Below are 23,268 nucleotides of genomic sequence, written 5' to 3' on the forward strand. Positions count from 1 at the left end.
TCTGCGGGTGTAGCCACACTGCTCAGCCTCAACAGAAAACCCCTCCCTTGCTTCTGGTCCCTGTAAAGTCCCTGAGGCTGATGGCTACTAATCAAGGGCTTGCATTCTACAGTGGTGGTCACATCTTTGGCCCTTAACAGCACAAGGATAAGAGATTCAATTTATGGAGGCCACTAGTGCCCCTCCCCAGTCTCCTTCCTTTAACCCCCTTTCATGGGTATAGAAACTTCTTTCCAGAACTCCTAAATAGAAATTTCAAAACCTTTAGTGTGGGATGGTTTCCTTATAATTTCCCACTGGACTCGGGCTGTCAACTACCAAAACTATTATTGTTACTTATCCAATACTGGCAACTATAAAGCCACACCACATCGTGGTAACTTTTAAATACCTTTCTCCTGCAAAACTTTCATTATTTAAAGATAGTACACACCTAAATTTTGTAGTTTTTAGCTATCTTTAAAATTTTAATTTTGGACCACATTCAATCAAGATCACCCAAGCCAGGATTTTAAAAGCAAGACTAAACATCACTTAAAGAACAAGACAAAAAGAAGTCTCCATGCTAAAGCACACCGGTTATGTGATCAGTTCCATCCTGGTGTGGTAGCAAACCTCCCCAACAAGCCATAAGATTCAGTACACCTGAATGGTCAGAGCTACCCTTTCTGCTTCTGTCCCCAGTTACTTACATACCCGATATCTTTAACCAACTTTCTCAGTTTAAAAGCATTCAGGCCAATTCTCCTGACATTTAAAATTTTTGCCTAAGAAATCACCACAGAATGGTAAATTTGGTTCTTTTAATCCCTCCCCTGCGTCCCCCAAATGTTTCAGGTTTTGTGCAGAGAGATTCCTTAAGAGATTCATGCCAGAGATGGTTTCATTTGTATAACAAACAGCTGATGAAACCTAAATGACTTCCTCAAGCCAGGATATTTAATATCCGTATCCTAATTGTTTACGAGACCAAGGCAAATCATTTCATAAAAGTTTTCAACTGTTGGAACAATTCAGCATGTGTGTGGAGGCATGTAGATAGACTCCTAAATGCTGCCAGTCCAAATGGTAACCATGGAATTACTAAGACAAAAAAAAGAGATGAAAACACTTTAAGCCTTAAGATTTTCTTTCCTTTTAGGATAAAAATTGACTTTGTTTTTCTTGCTAGTTTCTTTAGATTAAATACAAAAGCAGCCTTTTCTGTTACAGCAAAATAGTGTAATTAGACAGTAAATACTCTCAGATGTATTTTCAGTCGGCTTGCTTCAAAGACCACTCACAAGAAAACAAACTAAGTTTATACCACTTCTTGGTCTTTGGGGGATCTGTAGGTCACTGGCTTTTGATACAATACAACCTTATGGAATAAACTGTGAGTTTTCAACAATAATTAAAATAGTAATAGTTATGTTTCCCTTCTCCACTTTGCAATAAGCAACATTATTTCTACGTAATTTTAAACATGCTTTTATTTCCCATAAGTACACACATCTTACTCAGAAACGTAAACACCCCTGCACTGTAAGACTGGGTATTGTTAAGAAATGATCTCCTTTGACAGCAGAAACCTCAGCACAATGGACCAATCTGGGTTCTGTATAACCCTACACTCTGAATTCAGGCCTGCGGTAGAGGAGCAAACGCTGTCAGGAGAGTGGCAGAGTGACGAAGTGGGGGTAACTGTCTCTCTGCTGGGCAGGACAGGAGAGCTAAAGCAGTTGACTCATTTGCCATCAGAGCAGGTAGGTTCTCCCCAGATGTCAAGTTCAAGGAACCTACAAGACAATGCAAGGATCGAGTGGGGAAGGAAAGGTGTACATTTTGACAGTCATGTTAAAAACTCAAGAGAACTCACTCCTATTAACATAGAAAACACATTACCTAAAAGGCAGGGTTTTTTTTTTGTTGTTGTTGTTTTTTAATGTAATCAGCAGCATGTGGTAGTAAACCCATCAATTCTCAAAGGAGTAGGAAGGTATGAAAATCTTACATCGATATAACTGGTCACTGATAGAACTACAAGGTTGAAAAGGTTCAGTGTATTTAGACAGACAGACAGACAGCGTCTCACTCAGGATCTAGTTATTGCATTTATTATTCATCAGAACAGTTAAGTGACTTAACACCATTGTGCTCATTGGTCTTTTCTAAGAAAAGGAGAAGGTAACTTTTATCCTAATTTCTAGACCACAATCTATATTGTAGACCTACAGGGAAACACAACGGCAGAAGTTATAGCTAATAGTTTATGCATAGACGTGCAAGGATTTTTCTGCACATTTTATCTTAGTAACGAGCATATTCTTTCTCAAGTGGCTCATTAAAACATATTACACTGTTTTCACCGTAAGTTTACTCAGTTTATTAGTGAAATGACAGTTTCACTGTTCCTATTGAACTAATGAGGAACACAGTATTGCTGTTTTAGCTCAGAACAATTTCGTTACTCTTTTGAAAAGCACCTTAGGGTTTTTTTCCTTCCAAACTGCTTATAACAAACCTTTAATATTTCTCCTCCTTCTTTTGCAATGAAGGCCTTCATAATAATTGTTATTACTAGCCCAATTCCAGGCTAGACTTCTACAGGCTCCATGAAAGGACCTCCAGAGTATGCTGTAAAGTACACATGACTCTCAACAATCCTTGTAAAGGAATCAACCTTTGCTGCAATTCAAAATCTGTATGTGGCTGAAAAACCATATTCATTATTAATATTCTATGAAAATAGTCAAATTTAAAACCATCACTTCCTATCTAGATGTTCATACGAGTGGCTCAAAGAGCTGCTTCGAGAGGCTCCAAAGGCATTTTAAAGACCATGATCAGAAAGAACTTGAACTCTAGCAGCCATGGTGGAAGTGTTTGGGTGTTGCTCATGGTTTGTCAGGTTTAAAGCAGGTTTCCACTGGCCTGTTGTTCTCATTTTTATTAAAATGAAACAAACAAACAAACAAACAAAAAGCCACAAGCCAAGCCAGCAATAATTTGCTGTCTCGTACCACTTTAATGACTGCACCGGGAAGGACACCCCTTCAGCCTGGATGTGTATCCTGGATACATGGAGCCAAAAGCAGTTTGTTTCCCTGCCAGGTCAACAAACATTTGTCACTCATGACAGTAAGTCTCCATTTATTGCCGATATTAGTATATTCTATTGCCACATGAGCCATCAAGAGAGCTTAGAAGACAGCTGGGCACATCTGATTTCTACAGTTTGTCTTTATGAAAAGGCCTGTGATAAAAAGGAACCCTACACATAGTAAACAGGGGAAACTGGTGGTCCATGGTCAGAATCGATAGACACGTCTGTAAACATGGTAAAGGGGCTGAGCCTCCGCCAGCCATAATACTGCAGCAGCGCTAGGGTTTGCTGCAGTGTTGGCATAGGGTTTAGTCTCCAATCTTGGTGCCCTAAATGGCTAAATTCTCAAGCATCTATTCCATGTATCCATTTCATATGTGTGTGTGTACATACATATGTATATGTGTATATATACATATTCATATGTTATGTATACACACACATTTATATGATGGTGTCTTATGCATCCACGGTTCCGCTCAAATTCACTATGTAGCCAAGTCTGACCTTGACTTCTGATCCTCCTGCCTATATTTCCTAAATGCTGTGTGCTACACTTGGTTTATGTGGTACTGAGGATTGAGCCCAGGGCTTCTTGCCTGCTTAGCCAGCAGCCTACTTCCAGAGCCCCTCCCAGGGTACTACATGCTCTCTACCTCTTCCTGCAAGAGAAGGCAGTAGTAGGCAGCACTGGCTCTTGTTTAAGGGAGTGCTGGGAGGCTATCTCCCGGCAGCACAGCTGGAACCACACAGCTCCTCTGCAGGCTCCCTCCACAGAGAACGCAAAAAAACAAAAACAAAAAACCAAAACAGAACAAAACCAACAACAACAACAACAACAACAACAACAAACAGTCAAGAGTATCTTTCTCTTCTTTCCTAGGAAGAAGCTGGAAGTAAATACGAGTATGGAATTCAACAGGTGGCCAGGGCCTTTACATTCAGTTATTTGGAAGCATAGCAGATTCCGCTCCTCGGAATCGTCTGGTTAGAAAACACATAATTATTGTATCATCTTTGAAGCACGTCAAGGAAAAAGTCAGCTGAGGATAATAATCGTCTTTGCTTTAAAGGCAAATCCCCAATAGCAACAAAAAAATTTGTTTAAACGACAGATCTTGAGACCCAAGGGAAAGACGAGCTTTAAGGGCCTGACAAGAGAATTCGCGTATGTGACCTTCTTACTAAAGGTTACCTGAGTACACCAGAAGTGGCTACCAAGCCAGGGGAGGAAAGACATCGTCCTCAACACGCACAGTTATGAGGGTGAACCCCAGTGCTAGAAAGATGTCTTTTCAGAACTCCTCACTTTAGATGCTGAGTAGTTTGTGTGTGTGTTTTAACCAAACGAATAACTAAAAAAAAAAAAAAAAAAAAAAAAAAGAAAACAAGAACAATTCAAGGTCATGCACAATCAGTAATAAATTAAACTATTAAGGAGCAATCGTGGGCAGGAGAGAAAACAAATCTGAGTCACCGAAGGGAAGAGGGATTCAAAACTACTTAGTGTATTTTGTAGAGAATGAGAAACAAAAATGGTTTCATTATGGCTTTAGGATGGAAGCGCTTTAGGGTCCCTGCCCGGTTCCCTTAAATCAAAGCCTTGGTGGCACTGAGGATACCAGGAATCAACCTAGCCTTCCGCCCACCCGCCCCCATAACCGTGCCCGGTGGTGGCTGTACTCCAGTGGGCCGTGTTCCCCAAGGTTCCTCAAGATGTGGCGCTGGTCACTCCAGTAAATCCATCGTCCAGGCGAGGGGGCGGAGAGAAGAGCCCTTATGGAAGATAGAGGGCAGCCAGGCCTTTCTTGAGCAGGGCAGGGTACATCTTTGGCCCACAGTTCCCCGGGCGGCAGGAGCTTCAAGGTAGGACCTTGGGGCCTGGATAGGGCTCTCCCTCGCACCAGAAGTCGTCGGCCTGTGGTGTCTCCAGGAGCCACACTTCTCGGGGAAGGTCGCAGGCAGAGCCGGAAGCCTCCTTGGGTCTGATGGGCTCCACTACACGGTAATAGTGGCAGTCCCGGCCGTCCTCCGGGTCGTAGGGTGGGGCCAGGATGTCCAGGAAGGCAGCTGGCCCGTCCACGGCATCAATCTGGTGCAGGTTGTCCCGGTGTGGAGTGAGCACGCAGGGCCCACTGGCCTCGGTGTACTCGGCCCGGGAACGCAGCACGCCCGGTCGCACGGCCTCCCGCTCCAAGGGCTGCAGCGGGGGCTCGAACTGCTGCTCTGGCGGCGGCCGCCGATGCCCGGCCCCCGTGTCCAGCTTGTCCATGCAGCTGATGCGGACCGTGCCGTACAGCACCTTGAGCATACCGTGCATGCCCGGGTGGTCGTGCAGCGGGATGCACGTGCCGCTCTTGAGCAGGAACACGCCCAGGCTGAAGCCCTCCGTCTCGTAGATGTGCATGTAGGTGACCGGCGGGAGGTTGCGGGGCAGCGGCTGCGGCAGCGCCTTGCGCGGCGCGATGTTGAGGTCCTCGGCGCGCACCTGGGTCAGCAGGCTCTTGAGCAGGCTCAGGTTCTCCGGGAAGCCCGGCGCCGGCCCTTCGGAGCCCGTCGAGCTGCCGCGGAAGGTGAGACACGCCTGGCGAGCGATGCGCTGGATCAGGGAGGCCATGTTGTCGCGGGGCATGCTTGGCGCTTCCTGCGCGGCTCGCGGCCGGCCCGTTCCGCCTCTGCGCCGCCCCTTGCGGTCTCCGGCGGCCGCCACGGCTACCCGCGCGGACCCCCGCGCCAGGCGGGAGACCTCCCCGCAACAACCGGCCAGCGGGGCGCGCGGGGCCGCCTTGCACGGTCGCCCGCTTAGCGCGCCAATGGTCGGGCGCTTGCCCGCGCGCGAAGGCGAGTGCGCACGCGCACGGCCGCTACCCGCACTCACGCTCCGGGGCCCAGACAGGCGCTGGCGCGGGCCGTGCCAGGCGCTGCCTCACGCGCGGAGCTCCATTCACGCGGCCCACACCAACGACTACAGCCGGGCGCGGCGGGAGCGCCGCAAGGCACGCTGGGATGTGTAGTCCGAGCCTGCGCTTGCGCGGGGCACGAACGCGTCCTGCGGAGCAGGGGAAACCAGGATTTTTTTAAGAACTTGGCAGAAAGCGAGCAGCGCGTTCGTTTTGCAGAGCCTCAGGGTGTTTACTTGTTTGATAAAACTGAACTATTATTGCAAGAGATATAGCCAGTTAACTACAACTCCCGCCATCCCCGCAGTCGGGGTGACATACTTCCGGCAGCTGGTGGAGGCTTCTCGCCGCTGGGAAAAAAACGGCACAAGAGGGTCGTTAACCTTCTTGTGCCGCTAGGGCCTGCTGGGTCACTCGGGGTCACCTTTGACCCTTGCTCCCTAGGAATGAGGTTTCGGGGTCAACCTTAGCTGCTCGTAGGCCACACTGTGTGCGCCGTGGAGATCTGTGGATGGCGCTTGTCTATTTTTCTGTTTCTTAGGAGGTGAATGGGGTCGGGCGGGTAACCAAAGCGGTCACCCAGCACAGCTGTGCGCAGCTGTTGTTTGCCTCTGGGCCTGATGACGCTGCTCCTTGACTCACTGATAGCGGGAAGCTTTGAGAGGCCATTTGCTACAGCCAAGGGTTCTGTATACTAGTGGTTATCCATCCGTAGGGCGCCCGAGAAACACCAGTTGAGGGGCAAGGGGCGTTTTGTCAGAATAGATTATCGCTGTCATGAGTCTCTAGAGCAATGCAACTATCGGGCTGGTTTATGAAGTTAGGTCACCGCAGAGTGATTATTCTCTGGACTTTTTGCAGACGTAGGTGGTGGCTGGCAAAGGAAGATAGTAGATATTATGAATTTAAATCTTACCCTTGAATTTAAGGTCTTCTTGGACTTTCAGAATTAAACATGGGTTTATAACTGCAGTGGCCCAGGAAATCCTTTTCAGTTAAGAAGGCAGGCTTTTAGTGTGTATGTGTGTGTGGGTTTTGCATCCTAGCCAGTAAGTGTGGTATTCCAGGTACCTTGTTAAATACATTAAATAATGAGTTTTATCTTAGTAATACCCTCACAGAAACTTTTAAGACGTAGGCACTGACTGTATTATTCCCCGCCTGTACACGAGAGATTAATTTGCAGGTGCGCATTTGGAAAAGACGTAAGTGCAACTTAACGAAACACAGTTTGAATTGGTGTAAAAGGAACCAAGGGACACAAGGACGTAGCTTCTGCAGCTTATTGTGGTGCTCACAAGCTGTGGCTTTCTGCACAGCGTACCTTTCCAAGTCCTCAGTTCATTCCTCCAAAGAATGCTGGGTTTGATGCATCCAGACTTCTGAGTCATTGTTTCTCACCCAAAGTCCCTCGGTAGCTTAAAGGGCGATTCTAGACGTTATACCCCAGGGCTTCTGATTCAGTATTGGGGTGAAGGATAGAATTCTGGTTGAGAGGTGCCCACTGAAGTGGTTCGAGGTTCAGCACCCATGTTGGGGGGGGTGTCACTGTGAGATCTGTAAATGGTGAGCCAACCCCATTTACATTCCACAGTAAGAGCAACTATTTGGCTACGTAAATGGATCCTTAAGATTACTTGTGTTTGAGCCGGGCAGTGGTGGCGCACGTCTTTAATCCCAGCACTCGGGAGGCAGAGGCGGGCGGATTTCTGAGTTCGAGGCTTACAGAGTGAGTTCCAGGGATAGCTAGGGCTACACAGAGAAACCCTGTCTCAAACAAACAAACAAACAAAAAGATTACTTGTGTTTTAGAAGCTGGTGGTGTGCCATCCTTAAATGCACTATGGAAGTTCATCATGTAAGGAAATCCCATGCAGTTTATTTGTAAAGTAAGGAATATTTAAGAGAAAGTTCTTTTGTTTTCACATACAGATTTTTTTGCTTACTGGCTTTACTTGTATAAAGAGTAGTTAGCAGGAGAAACAGACACCAAAGAGCACAGACCTAAGCAGCATACAGCCTGCTTGATTTCCACGCCCCCCACCCCCTCTTTAATAGTTGTCTGCAGTTACATGAAGGAAGCTGTATTTCATCTGTCAACTGGAAGGTTAGATACTTATGCAAATGCCCAATGATGCCTTTGGGAACAGAGTAACTACCACAGGACAATAGGTATTATTAAGATTTTTCAGTGGCTACAAGTTACCCTTTAGAGACCAATAGGTTTAGGCACTCAGTGAGTGCTAAAGCAGGAATGTGGACTTTACCGGTTTCAGAGCAGAGCTTTTCAAGGTTATTTTATTTGCTTTGACCTAGTAATGGCTCCTCTCAGGCCCTCATTTTTCATCTGCTAGCTGATAAAAGTTTCCAGACAACCTGCATAGGAAACACTGGGGGTGCTTGTCCAAAGGGCTCGTCCCAAATTACATTAAAATCTGCAGGAGAATCTTTTGTGTGTTGAAGTTTTGGAGACCCAGTGGGTGTCCGCCTGTGGTACTTTATAAGTCACAGGGCCTTCACAGTTCCCTTTGATGCTGTCCTTCAGAGCTGCACCAAGGAAGGAGGATAACTGAGCCTAGTGGGTTTGCCCACCAGAAGGGCTTTGCTCGGCTTTTCTGTCCCACTGTTAGTAGCACAGCTGGGCAGGAGACTGTATTCATGGCCTTTAAAAATAGTCTTTATTTTTCATTTCTCCGTCTTGCGGTATGCAGAGTGAAAACCAAAGGAAGGGTAGAAAAAAAAGAAATGGTAACAAAAGTCAGGAAAATGCATGGCAGGGAACAAGTTTGGGATATGTGGAATATATTGTCAATAAATAGTATCTAGTGGTTACAAAACTTAGTGTTTGGAGGCTCAACAAGGAACAAGGAGAGACAAGGTGTTGTTTCCCAAGGAATTTACTAGCAACTGTGCCCATCTCTAAGAGCATACAATGAACATGCAATACCCAAATCCATACATCCATGATAGCTGGAAAGTCCTTTGGGAGGTACATAGATTGATGTGTAGTCCCATGATGTCATCGGTGGTGTTATAAGAAGATAGCGACTGAGTTTGCATGCTTGTCTTTCTCACTATGTGACACTACACTTATCTCGCTAAGACATAGCATACTACCCTCCGCCATGTTACGCTATAGCATGAAGGGCATTGCCAGATGGCACCATGTTCCCCGACTTCCCAGCCTCCAGACCACGAGAAATAACTTCATTTATAAACTCCTCAGTCTGGCAATGTTACAGCAGCAGCAGACAGTCCGCAAAGCAGGGTGTTCTGCAGTACGGAGACTCGGAATGGGAGATTTCTTACTGATGTAAGCATTCAGAGACAATTGAACAGGGCCATAGAATGGTCTGGTGCTTGTGTGTGGTGTTTTACTTTGCATTCAGTTATCAGGGGTTTATTCCAAGTTTCAAAAAAGTAGCTATGGAAAACTATCAGAGCATGACAGTTAAGAGCCTCAGCAGTTAATCACTGGATGCTCTTTCAGAGGACCTGGGTTCTATTCTGAGTGCTCATGTGATGGTTTACAAACATCTTTTAATGCCAGTCCCAGGGACCGTGACAGTCTCTTTTTGCCTTTCAGGTACTGCCACATGAATTGCACAACTACATGCAGGCAAAGCACCCATACACTTAAATAATTTTTTTTGAAGTGATGTCTGACTCAGATAAAAAGGTGTTTTTTAAGGCATGACAGTGTAACTTTTAAGTTCTTTAAATTTTATCTTCAATGATGGTTTTGAAAAGCTTTAATTTTCCTTGTAACCCACCACCTACCCGAGGGAGTAGAAAAGAAAGGATAAGGGGAAGTGGACCAGTTTAGAAAGGTTGCTTGGAGCAACTTTGCTGTGCTGTTTGGAAATCTGTAGTTCAGTTTACTGGTTAGAAGACAGCGGCAGCTTGATTTACTCGCAAGTACTTTATGGAGATATCAGTAGTCTAGTTTGGTAGAGTTCGGTTAGCAACAGTGGTGACATGACCTAGTAGAGACAGCCAGCCAGGCCTCAGCTCTAGTCAGCAGGAGGGACCAACAGGAACACCAGAAGTTGTCAGCTGTAGCTCTCTCAGGGAAGCAAAGATCAGTGAAGATTCGAGACCCACAAGCATTGCAGAGCTAGCTCTACCAGTAAGCCAAGCTCTGTCTAGGTCACTCTGTAGAGTCCTGTTTATAACCTCCACGCATCATGTAACTTCTGTGCTTCTAGCCTCAGCTCAGCTCTCAACACAGGTCTTGTCTCAGCATGAATATCCAATCAGCCCCAGTTCTTAAAATCGACAACAAGCTATAATACACCACCAAAAGTTTTTTAGTGTTTGGTGTGTTTCTTTCTATGACATCCCGACAAATACAGCTCAAGTACACAATATAAGGCAGACAGGAATATATGTCATTAATAAATCTTTCGTCACATGTCCTTTCACATGTTTGCTTTAACAGAACATTTTTTTCTCCTATGTCTGCTTTAGTGAAACGTTCCTTCACGAGTCTGCCTTAGCCTTTCACACCTATCCACTTTAACGAAACATTCCTTTATATGTTGGCCCCCAACAAAACACTGTCCAACCAACATTCCAAAAAACCCTGAAGTTTCCACTTCATGACAGTTCTGTGTGCAAGCAAACAGAGTAGTGTTACCCTCCCAAAGTCACTCTGACACTGTTGGCCTGAGAGCCTCTCATTTCAGGCTGAGTCTCCTTGTGCTTGAGAATGTCATGTTATACAACAGCAAGGCTCTCTGGTCCTGCAAGTCCACAGAGAGGTTGCTTAAAGCTATCCGTGCCACCCAAGAGCTGTAGGACCCGTGATAGGACACAGCCTGTCACAATAGGACTGGCCAGATCAGAAAGAACCGGATTCCTACCAGATAGAAAGGGAGGAGAAAGGCTTTGGGGATACTGGGAGTTGTCTCGTGTGGAGATAAAAGCGGAGATGTGGGCAAGGACTAGTTTATGAATGCTTTACAAATGTGGGAGGGGGTTAGATTGTGTTATAATTATAGTAGGAAACCTTTAGAGAGCTGTGGGCTGGAAGGGGCTTGGCTGGCTTCATTTATTTACTTATTTATTTATTTATTTTATTTATTTATTGGGCTCGGCTTTATTTATTTATTTATTTATTTATTTATTGGGCTCGGCTTTATTTATTTATTTATTTATTGGGCTCGGCTTTATTTATTTATTTATTTATTTATTTATAAACAGGCAAGATTGCTGCTGGGCAAGCCTAGAGAATCCCAATTTGACGAAATGATCCCAGGGAGACACAAGAGGTGGTGTGAGCACAGAGCTTTGGCCTCACAGGTCCAGCAAGCAGGGTCTTCCGGGCAAGCTATTGCTTTAGCAATCTCTTTCAAAGTAGACTCTCCACATTCTCCCTTTCCCAAGCTGACAGATAGCTCTGTGGTGATAGGTAAGACTGTGAAAGCTGACATCCCACCTTCTGCCCACAGCTATTAAATTTAGGAAAGGAGGGAAGCAAACAGAAGCAGAAATAAAACACATTCTTTTTTTTTTTTTTTTTTTTTTTTTTTTTGTCAAGCTGCTTCATTCACAAGAAAGCCACAGCAAAGCCTCTGCCCCTGTCTGTTTAGCTCCCAGCTCTTGGCTCGGGTTGCCTTAGCCCTTGGGAGTAGGCTGCTCATTGAGTTTAAATCTTCTTCTCCCCTTCAGTTCACTAGTGACCGATTTCCCTTTGTTCGTGAGATAACCTCTCAACGTTTACGCAGATCTTCCTCTACAGCCCTTTGTGTCCATCTCTTGGTCACACTGGGACTCGGGTGGAAGAGTGCCACATTCTTATCACTCTGGGTTGCTGGAAGACAGTAAATAAATTGCTAAAGTCTCCCCCGTTTCAGACACATCATTAGACTATATTTAGTTGTACTTAAATATTCAAGGTTCGTATTGTATTCGTATTCCTTTCCAGATTTTAAAACACGTTTTCTCATCCAATATTGTGAACAGATACCAAGTTATAAGAAAAATAATTGCCAAATCAGAAGAATTGGATGCCTGGCTTTGTGAGTGTCTGGGTGTCACCTGACTTCATTAGAGCGCCCCTGTGGGACTGTGGGAGATGATGCTCCTGTTTCTATCTAGAGTCTCCTTGAGCCAACATAGAGAAAGAGGCCGTTATGAGCACAAGGCAGGCAAACCAAACGCAGATACTCTCTCCATTTTGCTTACTTAAATGGCATCATTACAGGCCCCTTAAATGCAGGCCATCTCCACTAAGATCATTACAGGCCCCTCGACGCAGGCCATCTCCACTAAGATCTCGCACAGGAAGTCCTTTCTTCCTGCTTCGTTTGGCTCTCTGGACTCTCCTTCCTCTGGCGTGGAAGCTGTCTCCTTACAGATTCTAAGCGCAGAGACGTTAGGTGTTGGGTTTGACTTTAGGTGGCCATTACACCAGAACACTGTTGTTACACAAGCTATAAGACATCATTTTCTGGCTAATTCTGTAGCTCTTTTACCACTTGTGATTCTTTCAATAGAAATGTTTACTCCCCTTCTGGGTATAAAGGTACATAAACTAGACATATAAGCCAAACGTTTACTGATTTTATAAAGACATTTATTTTGAAATAATTCTTGAGCCAGGTGTGGTGGCTCACTCCTGTAATCCCATCACTTGAGAGGCTGAGGCAGGAGGATCACCAAGGGATGAGGCCTAGCCTGGATTACACAGTGAGACCAGGTCTTAAAAAGCTCATGGGGTGGGGGTGGGGGACACAACAACAACAACAAACCTTTGGGATCCATGTGATTTTTAACACCCAGTAAAGTGGAAAGCAAATCTGCATGCTAATGGGATGGCTATGTTTATTTACCTTTACATGAAGGAACACTCTTGGCTGAATGGTTAATACTGAAGGACAGAGAGCTTCATCCAACTGTTTTCAGAGTTGGTCCATAATCTTGTTTCATAATTGCCTGCGCCGAGAGCACCACAAAATGGCAGAAGTGCATTCAGGGTCGTGTCAGAAATCACCGAGCATTCCACCTTAAAACTAGCCCAGAAGTTACATCAAAATATTGTTGTTGTTGTTGTTGTTGTTGTTGTTGTTTTTAATGAAACTCAAGTCAGCAACGCACATAGCAAGTTTTAAACCTCAGAAATATAATCTAGACTAATCTGAAACACGCTGAGGGACACTGGTTGAAAGCATGGAAAGCCTCCATTTTCCCTAGTTAAGCCATCATGTTAGAGGAGCAGAAAAAGCCGCGTGAACAGTAAGAAACACTGCAGTCCTTTTACAACGCGTGGCAGGCAGGACTCTGAGCATGGTGTTTGAGGCGATGCTCGTTGGTGGGGCGTGGTGTGACGGCATGCGGGATGATCATTGGTGGGGTGGGGTGTGACAGCACGCGGAATGCTCACGGGTGGTCAGAACCAGGGCTGCAATGACGTCATCCAGCCATCCAGTGCAGCACAGGTGAGCACTGCTAGAAACGCCTTGGCCTGATTAAGCCTTTGATTTTGAAGTGATGTTTGGTCATTGTGCATTCAAAAACTTTACTGTTGACATGGTCCTTTTGTTGTTGTTGTTGGTGGTGGTGTTTTTTTGTTTTGTTTTGTTTTTTAATGCCCACCCCCTACGTTCACTTATTCAACTCTTTCTGGGTGACAACCCGCTGAAGTGGAACTTTATCGTTTTGTTTGAGATTCAGTTGTGTCGTGTGATGTTCTTCTGGAGACTGTCTTATGAGAGGATGTTTCGCTGAAGCAGACACGCGAGAGGATGTTTTGCTGATAATAGACATTTGGTCATGTTTTTCTGGAAGCTGCCTGCTGAAAGGGCGTGTGATGTTTTGCTGGAGGGGATGCTTGAGAGGACCCTTGACGTTTGGAAAGAGTGTAAGTATAACCCAACAGGCAGTGGACGATGCTCCTGCATCGGCTCTTGCATCTCTTTGTCAGTCACCGTTGGGCTTCCCTGATGCTGGTCTTCACTGATGATGCTCTTGCATTGGTTTGCCTTGCTTTCTTTTCTTCACTGATCTTCGCTTGTGACTTCTTAGAGAAGCACACCGAAGAACTTCTGGTGGTATTCTGGCTGCTTCTTGACGCTTCTCAGGACTCCTGGTGATCTGCAGAGCCTTGCAGTTTCTACTGGATCCAGCTGCTACTGCTTACTGGTGTTTGGTGTTTTGCTAGTGAGCTGGACTGCTGACAATGAAGATTGGAATCACCCCCAAAGAACTATTTATAAATAAGTTCACAATTCCTGTTCCCTATTAGCCTCTCTTTTCCCTACCTCTGGTGGGTGGTGGGCTAGGAGGGAAGTCGAAGCGTTAAAGAACCAACATTAAAGTAGGTTTTGAAAAATCCAAGCCTACAGCCCACAGTTTAAGAAGCTAAACTGTGGACCTGTGGATGTAGGGTTGGGATAGGAAAGAACTTTAGCTGGTTCCTTTCCCCGTCTTCACCAACTTAATTTGAGAAGGCAAGGGAGAAAGGAATGACAATTAAGCGAATCTGTAGGCAGAGGTGGGGTGAGGTATACCTGCCTGCATGTTGTTAAAGAAGAGAAACTTGTGCTCTTCACAGTCTGACAGCTACCAAAGGTCAGTGCACTCTCTAGTTTCCTGTCAACTTGACACGAGTTAGAGTCATCAGAGGAGGGAGCCTCAGTTGAGTAAATGCCTCCGTAAGACCAAGCTGTAGGGAAGCCTATAGGGCGTTTTCTTATTTAGTGATTGATGGGGGAAAGCCCCACCCATTGTGGATGGAGCCATCCCTGGGTAAATGGTCCTGGGTTCTATAAGAAAGGAGGCTAAGCAAGCCATGATGATCAAGCAAGTAAGCAGCACCCCTCCATGATCTCTGTATCAGTTCCTGCCTCCAGGTTCCTGCCCTGTGTGAGTTCCTGCCCTTATTTCCTTCCTTCAGTGGTGCTCTACAATGAGAAAGTGTAAGACAAATAGACCCTGCCCTCCCCAACTGGCTTTTGGTTATGGTGTTTCATCACAGCAATAGTAACCCCGATTAAGACAGCCCCTTTGAGAATGGATTTTTGGTGTCAATATACCCTTACCAGCTTGATACTGGAGAGGTTGTCCTCTTGGACTTTAAACAATGTGACTATTATGAGACCCAAAATAGTCACAAGCTGTAAATTAAATTCAAACACATTGTACCTCTCTTAATACTCAGCCCCACTCCATGCTTTTTGTTTTTCTCCCCCCTCGCCAAGAAGACATCAGCCATCTCCACCTCCTCCGCTTTCCCATCTGTCCTTTTCCTCCTGGCTGAAGTTGAGATTTTTTTTTTTTTTTTACTTTCTATTTATTTTAATTAACGGATTCTAAACACAAGTGGCGAAACATTTGATGTTCAGCTTTAAGAGGCAGTGAAAGGAGAAACTGGCTTTCCTCTCTGTCAGGAAATCTCTGTGTGTTAGTTGCTGGCCCCTGCCTGAGCGGTGACCATTAAAGGGCAGGCGAGGGAGGGCTCCTGGGTTCTGCGAGCTTGCAGGCGAGCAGAGCCCGGGCCTGGAGGAGATGAACCTGGGAAGTGCTCCTTAGAATAAAGCTGTGCTGTCTGGGAGGCGACCTTCCCCAAGAGATGCAAGGTCACGGGCTGTGCTCTTAGGCTCTGATTCCCTCCCAATAAGAGAGCAGGATGCGATCTAATTCTCTAAGCATTCTGGTTTGTGAAATGCAAAGTTCTTCCTTAGACAGGTTCTGACTACCCCTCCCTCCTCCTCTGTGTGTCTGTCCTCATTCTTGATAATTCCCCTTATAAATATATTTAGTGCATTTGGAAGACTTAAATAGTTATGTTACTGCATGTGTTTCTTTCTGAGATAACCCTGTGAGTATTTTGAGAGAGCCACCTTTCCCAGCTTTGGAGGGACCTAACTCTGAAAGCTAGGCTGTCGAACAATCATTGGTCGCCAAAGCCACCCTGAGCCTCTGGCTTCCACGTTTATTGACTCATTCCCTAGAAAGAAAATTTGGAAAAGGAACATGAAGAGTAAGCGTGCATTTGTTAAGGAATGATGAGACAGAGGTCCTGAGTGTGGAAGAGGCGCCACAGGAGGAACACTGCCTGCTCCTGCCCAGTGTCTTTTTATGTCCAGAACTGCCAGGGGTTTGGTGGACCCTTGGGCAATTTTTATTGAATGTAGTCATTTTTTTAAAAACACATTTTGGGCTTAACTAGTTAGGCATGCACATGCAGTGCGTGGTCCTGCCCAGTCTGAGGAGTGGTCCTATGTGCTCAGGATCCACCACAGGCTTGTCAGGGCGTTCACTCCAGTCTCCAGGGGAACCACCACTCCAGGCCTTCTTATGGAAAAGCAACCTTGTCATCAGTGGCCCTGATGTGTCATCATAGAGCAACTGTGAGACATCACAGTGCAGTTTGGAAGTGAGGAGCCTGCAAAGAAGCTGAGCAAGATCTGACTAGTTCACACTCTCCTTCCAGATTTTTTTTTAAAAATATGGTTAAATGACATTAAGTAATGTGTTTTCATACTGTGAACCACTGTGGAGTGCTAAAAAAGACATTTTAAACTATATATGTATATATATTAAGTAACATGCAAGGGACATTCAGCCACATGCATACAATGATGATCTGATTTTTCTTCTGCGTGTCTGTTGTACTGTTTTGGTTGTTGTGGATTGTATGGACTTTTCTGGAATATAGATCATGGAGCAGAATGGACATGAGCTCCTGTTGAAAGCATTTGTCACTCTAAGTTTCCACAGCGTCTTTTTCAAAAGAAAAAAAATTTTTCCCCTTCTAAGCACAAATTATCATGCAATCAGAGTGCCATGTATTGCTGTTGAGAAAAGCAAAACATGCCTTGAGTTAACTACACATTTCAAGAAGACGTGCTGGGGTAATTGACAGCCAGCGTCCCAGCACCACGGATGCCTCTAAGCCAGCAGCCTTCAGTTTAATTAGATAATTAGCCCTGGTCAGCCCTCAATGAATGCGCAGGCAATTAGCAATGAATTTGGGCTGCTAAAGCCCCGTTTTCCCTTCTTTGTGCTCTTTAGCCATCATTAACAACTTTAACTACTGAACAATTTATATCTTCACACTAACAATCAACTTTATTATCATCGAATTCTTTGCAAGTGAGAAAGCAATGAGACCCGATGTTGGTTGCACAACATTAAGTGATTATGTTAAGTAATGCCATTTATTTGCCCGGCCGTCCCGCTGCTGTATTATGTCAAACAAATAGGGCTTTTAGAAGCAGTGCACGCTCCCTGATTTCCATGATTGCTTTATTTGTCAAGCTCAAGCAAGTAGCAAGAGATGTACCTCCATTTGTAGTTGTTTCCGAGTAGCTTTCAGGAAACTTGAATAAAAGAAAACTTCATGCTTGCTTGTTTGTGAGATGAAGTCCCCGGAAGCCCTTCTTCCTGTCTGAATGCTCCTTAGATTCGGAGCAACCGGCAAGAGCATCAGGAAGAGAGAGAAGGTTCCATGGGCTCACAGGTAACCAAAGACACCATTGTGACCTTCTCTCAGGGGCTTCTCCTGTGTGTGTTTTCAGCCACTCTTGCCCTTGCTTTGGGGGTGGCAGAAGAGGAAAGAGTAGAGGGTAGTGCAGGTGGAGGCATGGCCAGCAAAGGAAGCTCAGTCCCTCACACCTGCCGTGAAGGCTTTTGTATGCTCTGATCCTTGACACGGGAACCAAAACACTATATTTCAGTCAGAAATGAGTCCTTTAAGTTTTCTATGACCACTGGAGGACCATTTGTGGTGGCCAAACCCAGTCTGTTCCCATCAGCCTATGACGACCTTAGTGTGTATTAGACCTTTCATTTCATAAAACTCAGCCTCACTTATTCACCATCTAATAGGATTTGGGAGATTAAGCCTAGTGTTAGAAAATTAGTCAGTCAATTAATAGCCGTTTAGGAATCAATTAAAGAAATGTATTACTACTTAAGCAGAATTAAAAAATGGATAAACAGAATCTTTCTTCTGGTTGGAATATGAATGCTGGCTTATAATTTCTTATCTTGAGACTTCCCATCTGGCTGATCTGGGAAATATTTCTTTCCTGCAGCAAAGCAGTAACTAGCAATTAGAGTTTCAAAAATGCCAATTTTAATCATGGCTTCCATTTCCAAAATAGAAAAACATAGAAGAACTATATAAAACCTCTTTTATTCAATGGGTTGCTTTAAAAAGCAATTTAAATATCTCAGAATCAAGCTTGAGGGTATCCCAGAAATGCAAAATCCCCCTGCCTCAGCTCCTTTGCTCTGAGGTTGGCCCAGGAGTTTCACTGACATTGATGACTTCTCATTCAGATAGCAACTCTCCAGTGGCTAGCACATAGTAGGCCTTACTCTATAGCAGCTAACACACAGTAGGCTTTCTCCATTATGACACTTGGTGATTGGGGTCAGGAAATCCTTTCTTGTTGGTGTTGTTCTGTGTGTTGTAGGATATCTAACAATACTCTCATCCCTTTGCTCTATTTCTCCACCTACCCAGGCTACAGAATCATGTATCTATCCATCTGTTACCAACGTCCCTATGCTAATACCCCCAGCTAAGAACTAGTGGTATCCATGGAATAAGACTTTGGTAATTGTTTCCTTTAAAAGTGAACACATTTGGAGGCTCCAAGGCCTGAGACTATTACTGATGGCATAGTGTGCTTACAGACAGGAGCCTAGCATGGCTGTCCTCTGAGAGGCCAACAAACAGCTGACTGAGACAGAGGCAGATACTTACACCCATCCAGTGGACTGAAGTTGGGGACCCCTGTGGTTAAATTAGGGAAAGGCTGGAAGAAGCTGAGAAGGACCAGAAGTCTCAATTAACCCAACCCCCTGAGATCTCTCAGACACTGAGCCACCAACCAGTAGCATACATGAGCTGGTCCGAGGCCCCAGACACATATATAGCAGAGGACTGCCTGGTCTGGCCTCAGTAGGAGAAGACTCATCTAACTCTCAAGAGACTTGAGGGCCCAGGGAGTGGGGAGCCCTGGTAGGGGAGGGAGGGACATGCTCTTGGAGATGGGGTGTAGAGGTGGGGGAGGTGAGGGTGGGGGAGGGGAGGAGGAATGGGATGAGGAAAGTTGAGAGGGCAGACTGGGAGGTGGGCAACGTCTGGACTGTAAAAAGTAAAAGTAGTAAAAGAAAAGTGTATACATTTGTATGGATTTAATTAAACATAACACGATATATGCATATAATACTTATATGTGTAGTGTGCATATAATACATGTATGTATATACTTATTTGTATACATATACTACTCATGTATATGCATACTTATCCATTTATATAAAATGAAGTATGCCAAATTTGGATGTGTAGATACCCTTTAGTAAGTCTTAATAATTGAGATAAATCAGTCAGAACCTTCCTTGATGATCTGGGGGCTTCCGCACCCAAGTTTTGTAGCTGATCATTCACAGTGGCCTCTGCAGCAGTATTTCCACATTACAAGCCCTGATCCGTCTCTTAGCATGCTGGTGTCCCTAGGAGCATCGTTTATAGCAGAGCTGACATCTTAGTTTAAAGCTCAGGTGCCGTTAGTGCCTACCTAGCTTCTGACTGGCATTGTCTTTCAGGCAGAAGACCCAGGAGAAGCATGCCACAGGGCCAAGAGCTGCTCGGTGAGCTAGAAGCTCATTGGCTGAGAGGGCAATGAGACAGGTGAACGTTAAGGCTGCTGCCAAAGAGTGAGTCCTGCTGCTCTCAACTCATGAAGCATTAGTTCGCTTTTCTCTACTACTCTTATCCTTGGTTTTGTTTGTTTGTTTTGTTTTGTTTTGTTTTTAGTAACAAATAAGCAAACTTGATGTTCTTTAGCAGGTGAATGAATAAACAAACTGTGATTGACTCAGACAGGAGGACCGCGGCCATGGAAAGCGAAGAGCCATAAAGGCAGTAACATATGGAGGAAAGCTGCAGCACGGATCTAAGTGAAAGAAGCCGTGCTGACAAGACCACATGGTCTGTGAGTCCAAATGCGAGATTTGGGGAGAAATAAGACTCTGCCAAGAGTTAAAAGTTGGTGGCTGGCTATGGTGCGCTAGAGCAATGGATGAATAGCCAGAGCAGGGTGCCCCTAGGTACTGGAAATACTCTTTAATGGTGTCGCAGTAGAGAAACCTGCACTGTGAATTTGCCCCAACAGGTAAAGTGTACACAGAGTGTGCCTCCTGATGTAACCCGGGGGTTCTGAGGTATGATGATGAAGCGTGGGAGCAGATGGGGTGGGAATCTGTATTCTCCACCGAGTTGAATGTGAACGTGTTTTGGGACATCCAGCTGAATATCGCGGTAAAAGAAAATCTGTCTCTCCTTCACTACTCTGACTCCAGGCTCTGGAGTATGGCCAGCAGGTGTCTTCCTTAGGACTTTAAAGGGGGGCGTTTAGTCAGGACGGGCTCACAGGTTCAGAGGTTCAGTCCATTATCATCACAGCGCAAAGCATGGCAGCGTCCAGGCAGGCATGGTGCTGGAGAGGAGCTGAGAGTTCTCCATCTTGATCCACAGGCAGAAGGAGGAGACTGTGTCCCATTGGCCAGACTTGAGCTTCTTAGACCTCAAAGCCCACCTCCACCTTGACATACTTTCTCCAACAAGGTCACACATCCTAATAGTGTCACTCCCTATGGCCAAGCATTCAAACACAGAAGTCTGTGGGGGCCATTCCTGTTCAAAGCACCACACCAGGCCCCTGAGTGAAGAGACAGAGATCCTAGAGCTCAGACAGAGTGAGGGGAGCTAACCAAGATGGCGGGACCTGAGCTGTTTCCTCACCACGTGGGGCAGGGCTGGGGGAGGAGAGGACCTGGGGCGCTGGCTTCACTTGCTGATTTACACCTTCCCCGAGGACAACAATAGCATGCAATTGGTGTGATTTGTTTTTATTAAACACAATACAATATGGTGCCACGGGTAAATGGACACAAGATAATGAGCCTGGGCTCTATGGCTTTGCCTTTCTCAAAGTGCGTCCTGGACTCCGCTCCTGGAAGAGATGGTGGAATTATTGGGGGAATGTTCTAGAGAAGTGAAGACAGTCACAGAGGAATAAAGAGAAACCAAGGCTGAGATGTCTCAGGTGTGCATTGCTCAGATGCTCAGATGCTGAACAGGTCTGAATTCCTCTCCTCTCTAGTAATAGTCATGAAGAGGGAGAGGAAGCGAGGAGGTAGCTCACCGGTAGATACCTTTCCTAACATCAGTACAGCCCTGGGTTGCTACCCAGCATCACATACGTACGGAATGGATGATAGGGGAAGAGAGGCTCTTCAATTTCTGAGCCTTGAGTATGAAGAGGTAAAAAGAACTGTGGAATAATCCCAGCGATGGTTATGTTCATGGGTTATGGGTGGAAGGGTGTGCATTTGTATCGGAGTGAAAGATAGCATCCCTCAGGTGCAATCCTCATCTTTATTTGTTGATACAGGGTCTATCATTGCCCTGCAACTTGCCAAGTAGGCTAGGCTACTGGCCAGCTAGCCCCAGCAACCTGCCTCCCCGCTGCTGGGATTACAGGCATGCCCACCTGACAGTTTCTGCTGGCCTTTGAAAACATCCCCCTAGCTCCTTCTCATACCTGGGAAGGCTGTTTCCAGACTAGCCAGCAGCAGATGGGAGGATTGAGTGCAACTGTGATGACATCAGTTTACCGAGCCTTTGAAACGAAAGGGATCGATCTGATTATTCATTTTGTACCTTCAGAGGGGAAGTAGGTGAAGGCCTGAGGCGGAACCATCATGGAAGCGAGCATCTTAGTCACCCAAGACCTCAGAAGCTAGGGTTCTTAGAGCTGAAGGTGGTTTGGAAGGATGCAGCCCTCCAGTGGCATTCGGGTCAATAAAAAGCAGTTCATCAGAAACATTTCCCTCCAGACTCCCCTTCATTGTCTAGCACATACATGGGTTTGTGCCACAACCTGGTCCCCTACTCCCACCTCTCATCTTGCCTCTAGTATTCTTCTCCATCGCTCTTGCAGACACAGAGACACTCACTGTATGTTGCTCAACATTTGGCACAGCTTCTCCTCTTCCTCGCTTAGATTTCTGTGCCACTGTTCTCGGACCAGAGGCGTTTGCTCCTCCCTGATCTCCCCAGTGCTCCCTTGAATGCTGCACTTTGGTCTAGCAGTCCTTCCTTGCCCTCCCTTGAGGGAATGGCTACCAGACCTTCCTTCTCTTTAATGTGTGTAATCATTTCTCTTCCCCTTAACGCATCTCAGTGTTGTACAAACTCCAGGGGCCCATGTTTCCAGGAACAAGTCCTAGGGTAGATCATTTGCAAACTCTCCCCTCAGCTTTTACTGAATAGCGGGCATTAGTTACTTTCATCATTCCAAAATACCAGGTGGGATGGAAACCACAGAGGGAAGCCTCCTTTTGGTTAACGGGTACAAAGGGCTCAGTCCATGATTGCTTGTCCCATGGGTTTGGACAGAGCATCATGGCAGTGAGAACCTGGGATAGGAGGCTGTTCACTTAATAGTGGATAAAGAGCAGAAAGAGAAGAGAGAGGGCTATAACTACAAAGGCACCCCCCCCAGTGACCCACTTTCTCTTCCTCTGACCACCACCACCCTTTTCCTGAACTCTACACTACCCCCTAACAAGGAAATTCATGTGAAAATTCTCAAAAGGATCTGGATGACTTAAGGGATCTCACTAGTTTGTAAAGTACAGAAAACGGACCACTTTACTGTCAAGCTCATTAGCGTTTTCCATTGAGACACTGAGTGGATGAAATGTACTCAAGACTTGACTTTAAAAGTTCTGTGGCAAAACAACAACAACAACAAAACATGGGGGGAAAACCCCAAGAAAAAAGTTCTTGCTCCTTTGCCTTCAAACAAGAGCATGGCTCAGACACCAGTGTATGAGCTAATTGTTACTCTGGGGCCCCCGGTCAGCATTTCTTATGTTGCTTCCAGAATATTGGACAGCTGATAAAAGAGCAAGCCAACCAAACAGGTGTGCCCCCGCAAGCTGGTAGGGAGAAAGGACCTGTGTTGTTAAAATAGTTTATCCAGACACTGTTTCACAATAGAAAATTGCCTGCTTTCCCACACTTATTAGTCAAGCCTCTCTTCTATTTAATGCATTAAAATAATAGCTCAGTTCTCTGGGGGCCCCGGGATTTCCCCTCCGCAGAAGGGTATGGGGTGCCTTTTTCATATCTCCAGGCTGGGGAAACCCCGATCTAGGCAAAGGGCCAATTTCAGAGTCAGTAGCTCATTAAGGAGATTAGAGTCTGAGGAGCCACAAAGAGGTAATGACACGGAGAACACAGGAGAAGAC

The 23,268-nt window shown here is 45.6% G+C and overlaps 1 protein-coding gene across 1 annotated transcript; it reads right to left on the bottom strand.

Moving 5' to 3' along the window:
• Positions 1 to 1,454: 1,454 nt before the first annotated feature.
• Positions 1,455 to 5,899, bottom strand: Ado (2-aminoethanethiol (cysteamine) dioxygenase). Its single transcript, NM_001005419.2, has one exon. The coding sequence runs from the start codon at positions 5,715 to 5,717 to the stop codon at positions 4,947 to 4,949; it is 771 nt and encodes a 256-aa protein (NP_001005419.2). The 5' UTR covers positions 5,718 to 5,899; the 3' UTR covers positions 1,455 to 4,946.
• Positions 5,900 to 23,268: the final 17,369 nt, after the last annotated feature.

The sequence above is a fragment of the Mus musculus genome, chromosome 10 (genome assembly GCF_000001635.26).
Source record: "Mus musculus strain C57BL/6J chromosome 10, GRCm38.p6 C57BL/6J".
NCBI lineage: Eukaryota > Metazoa > Chordata > Mammalia > Rodentia > Muridae > Mus > Mus musculus.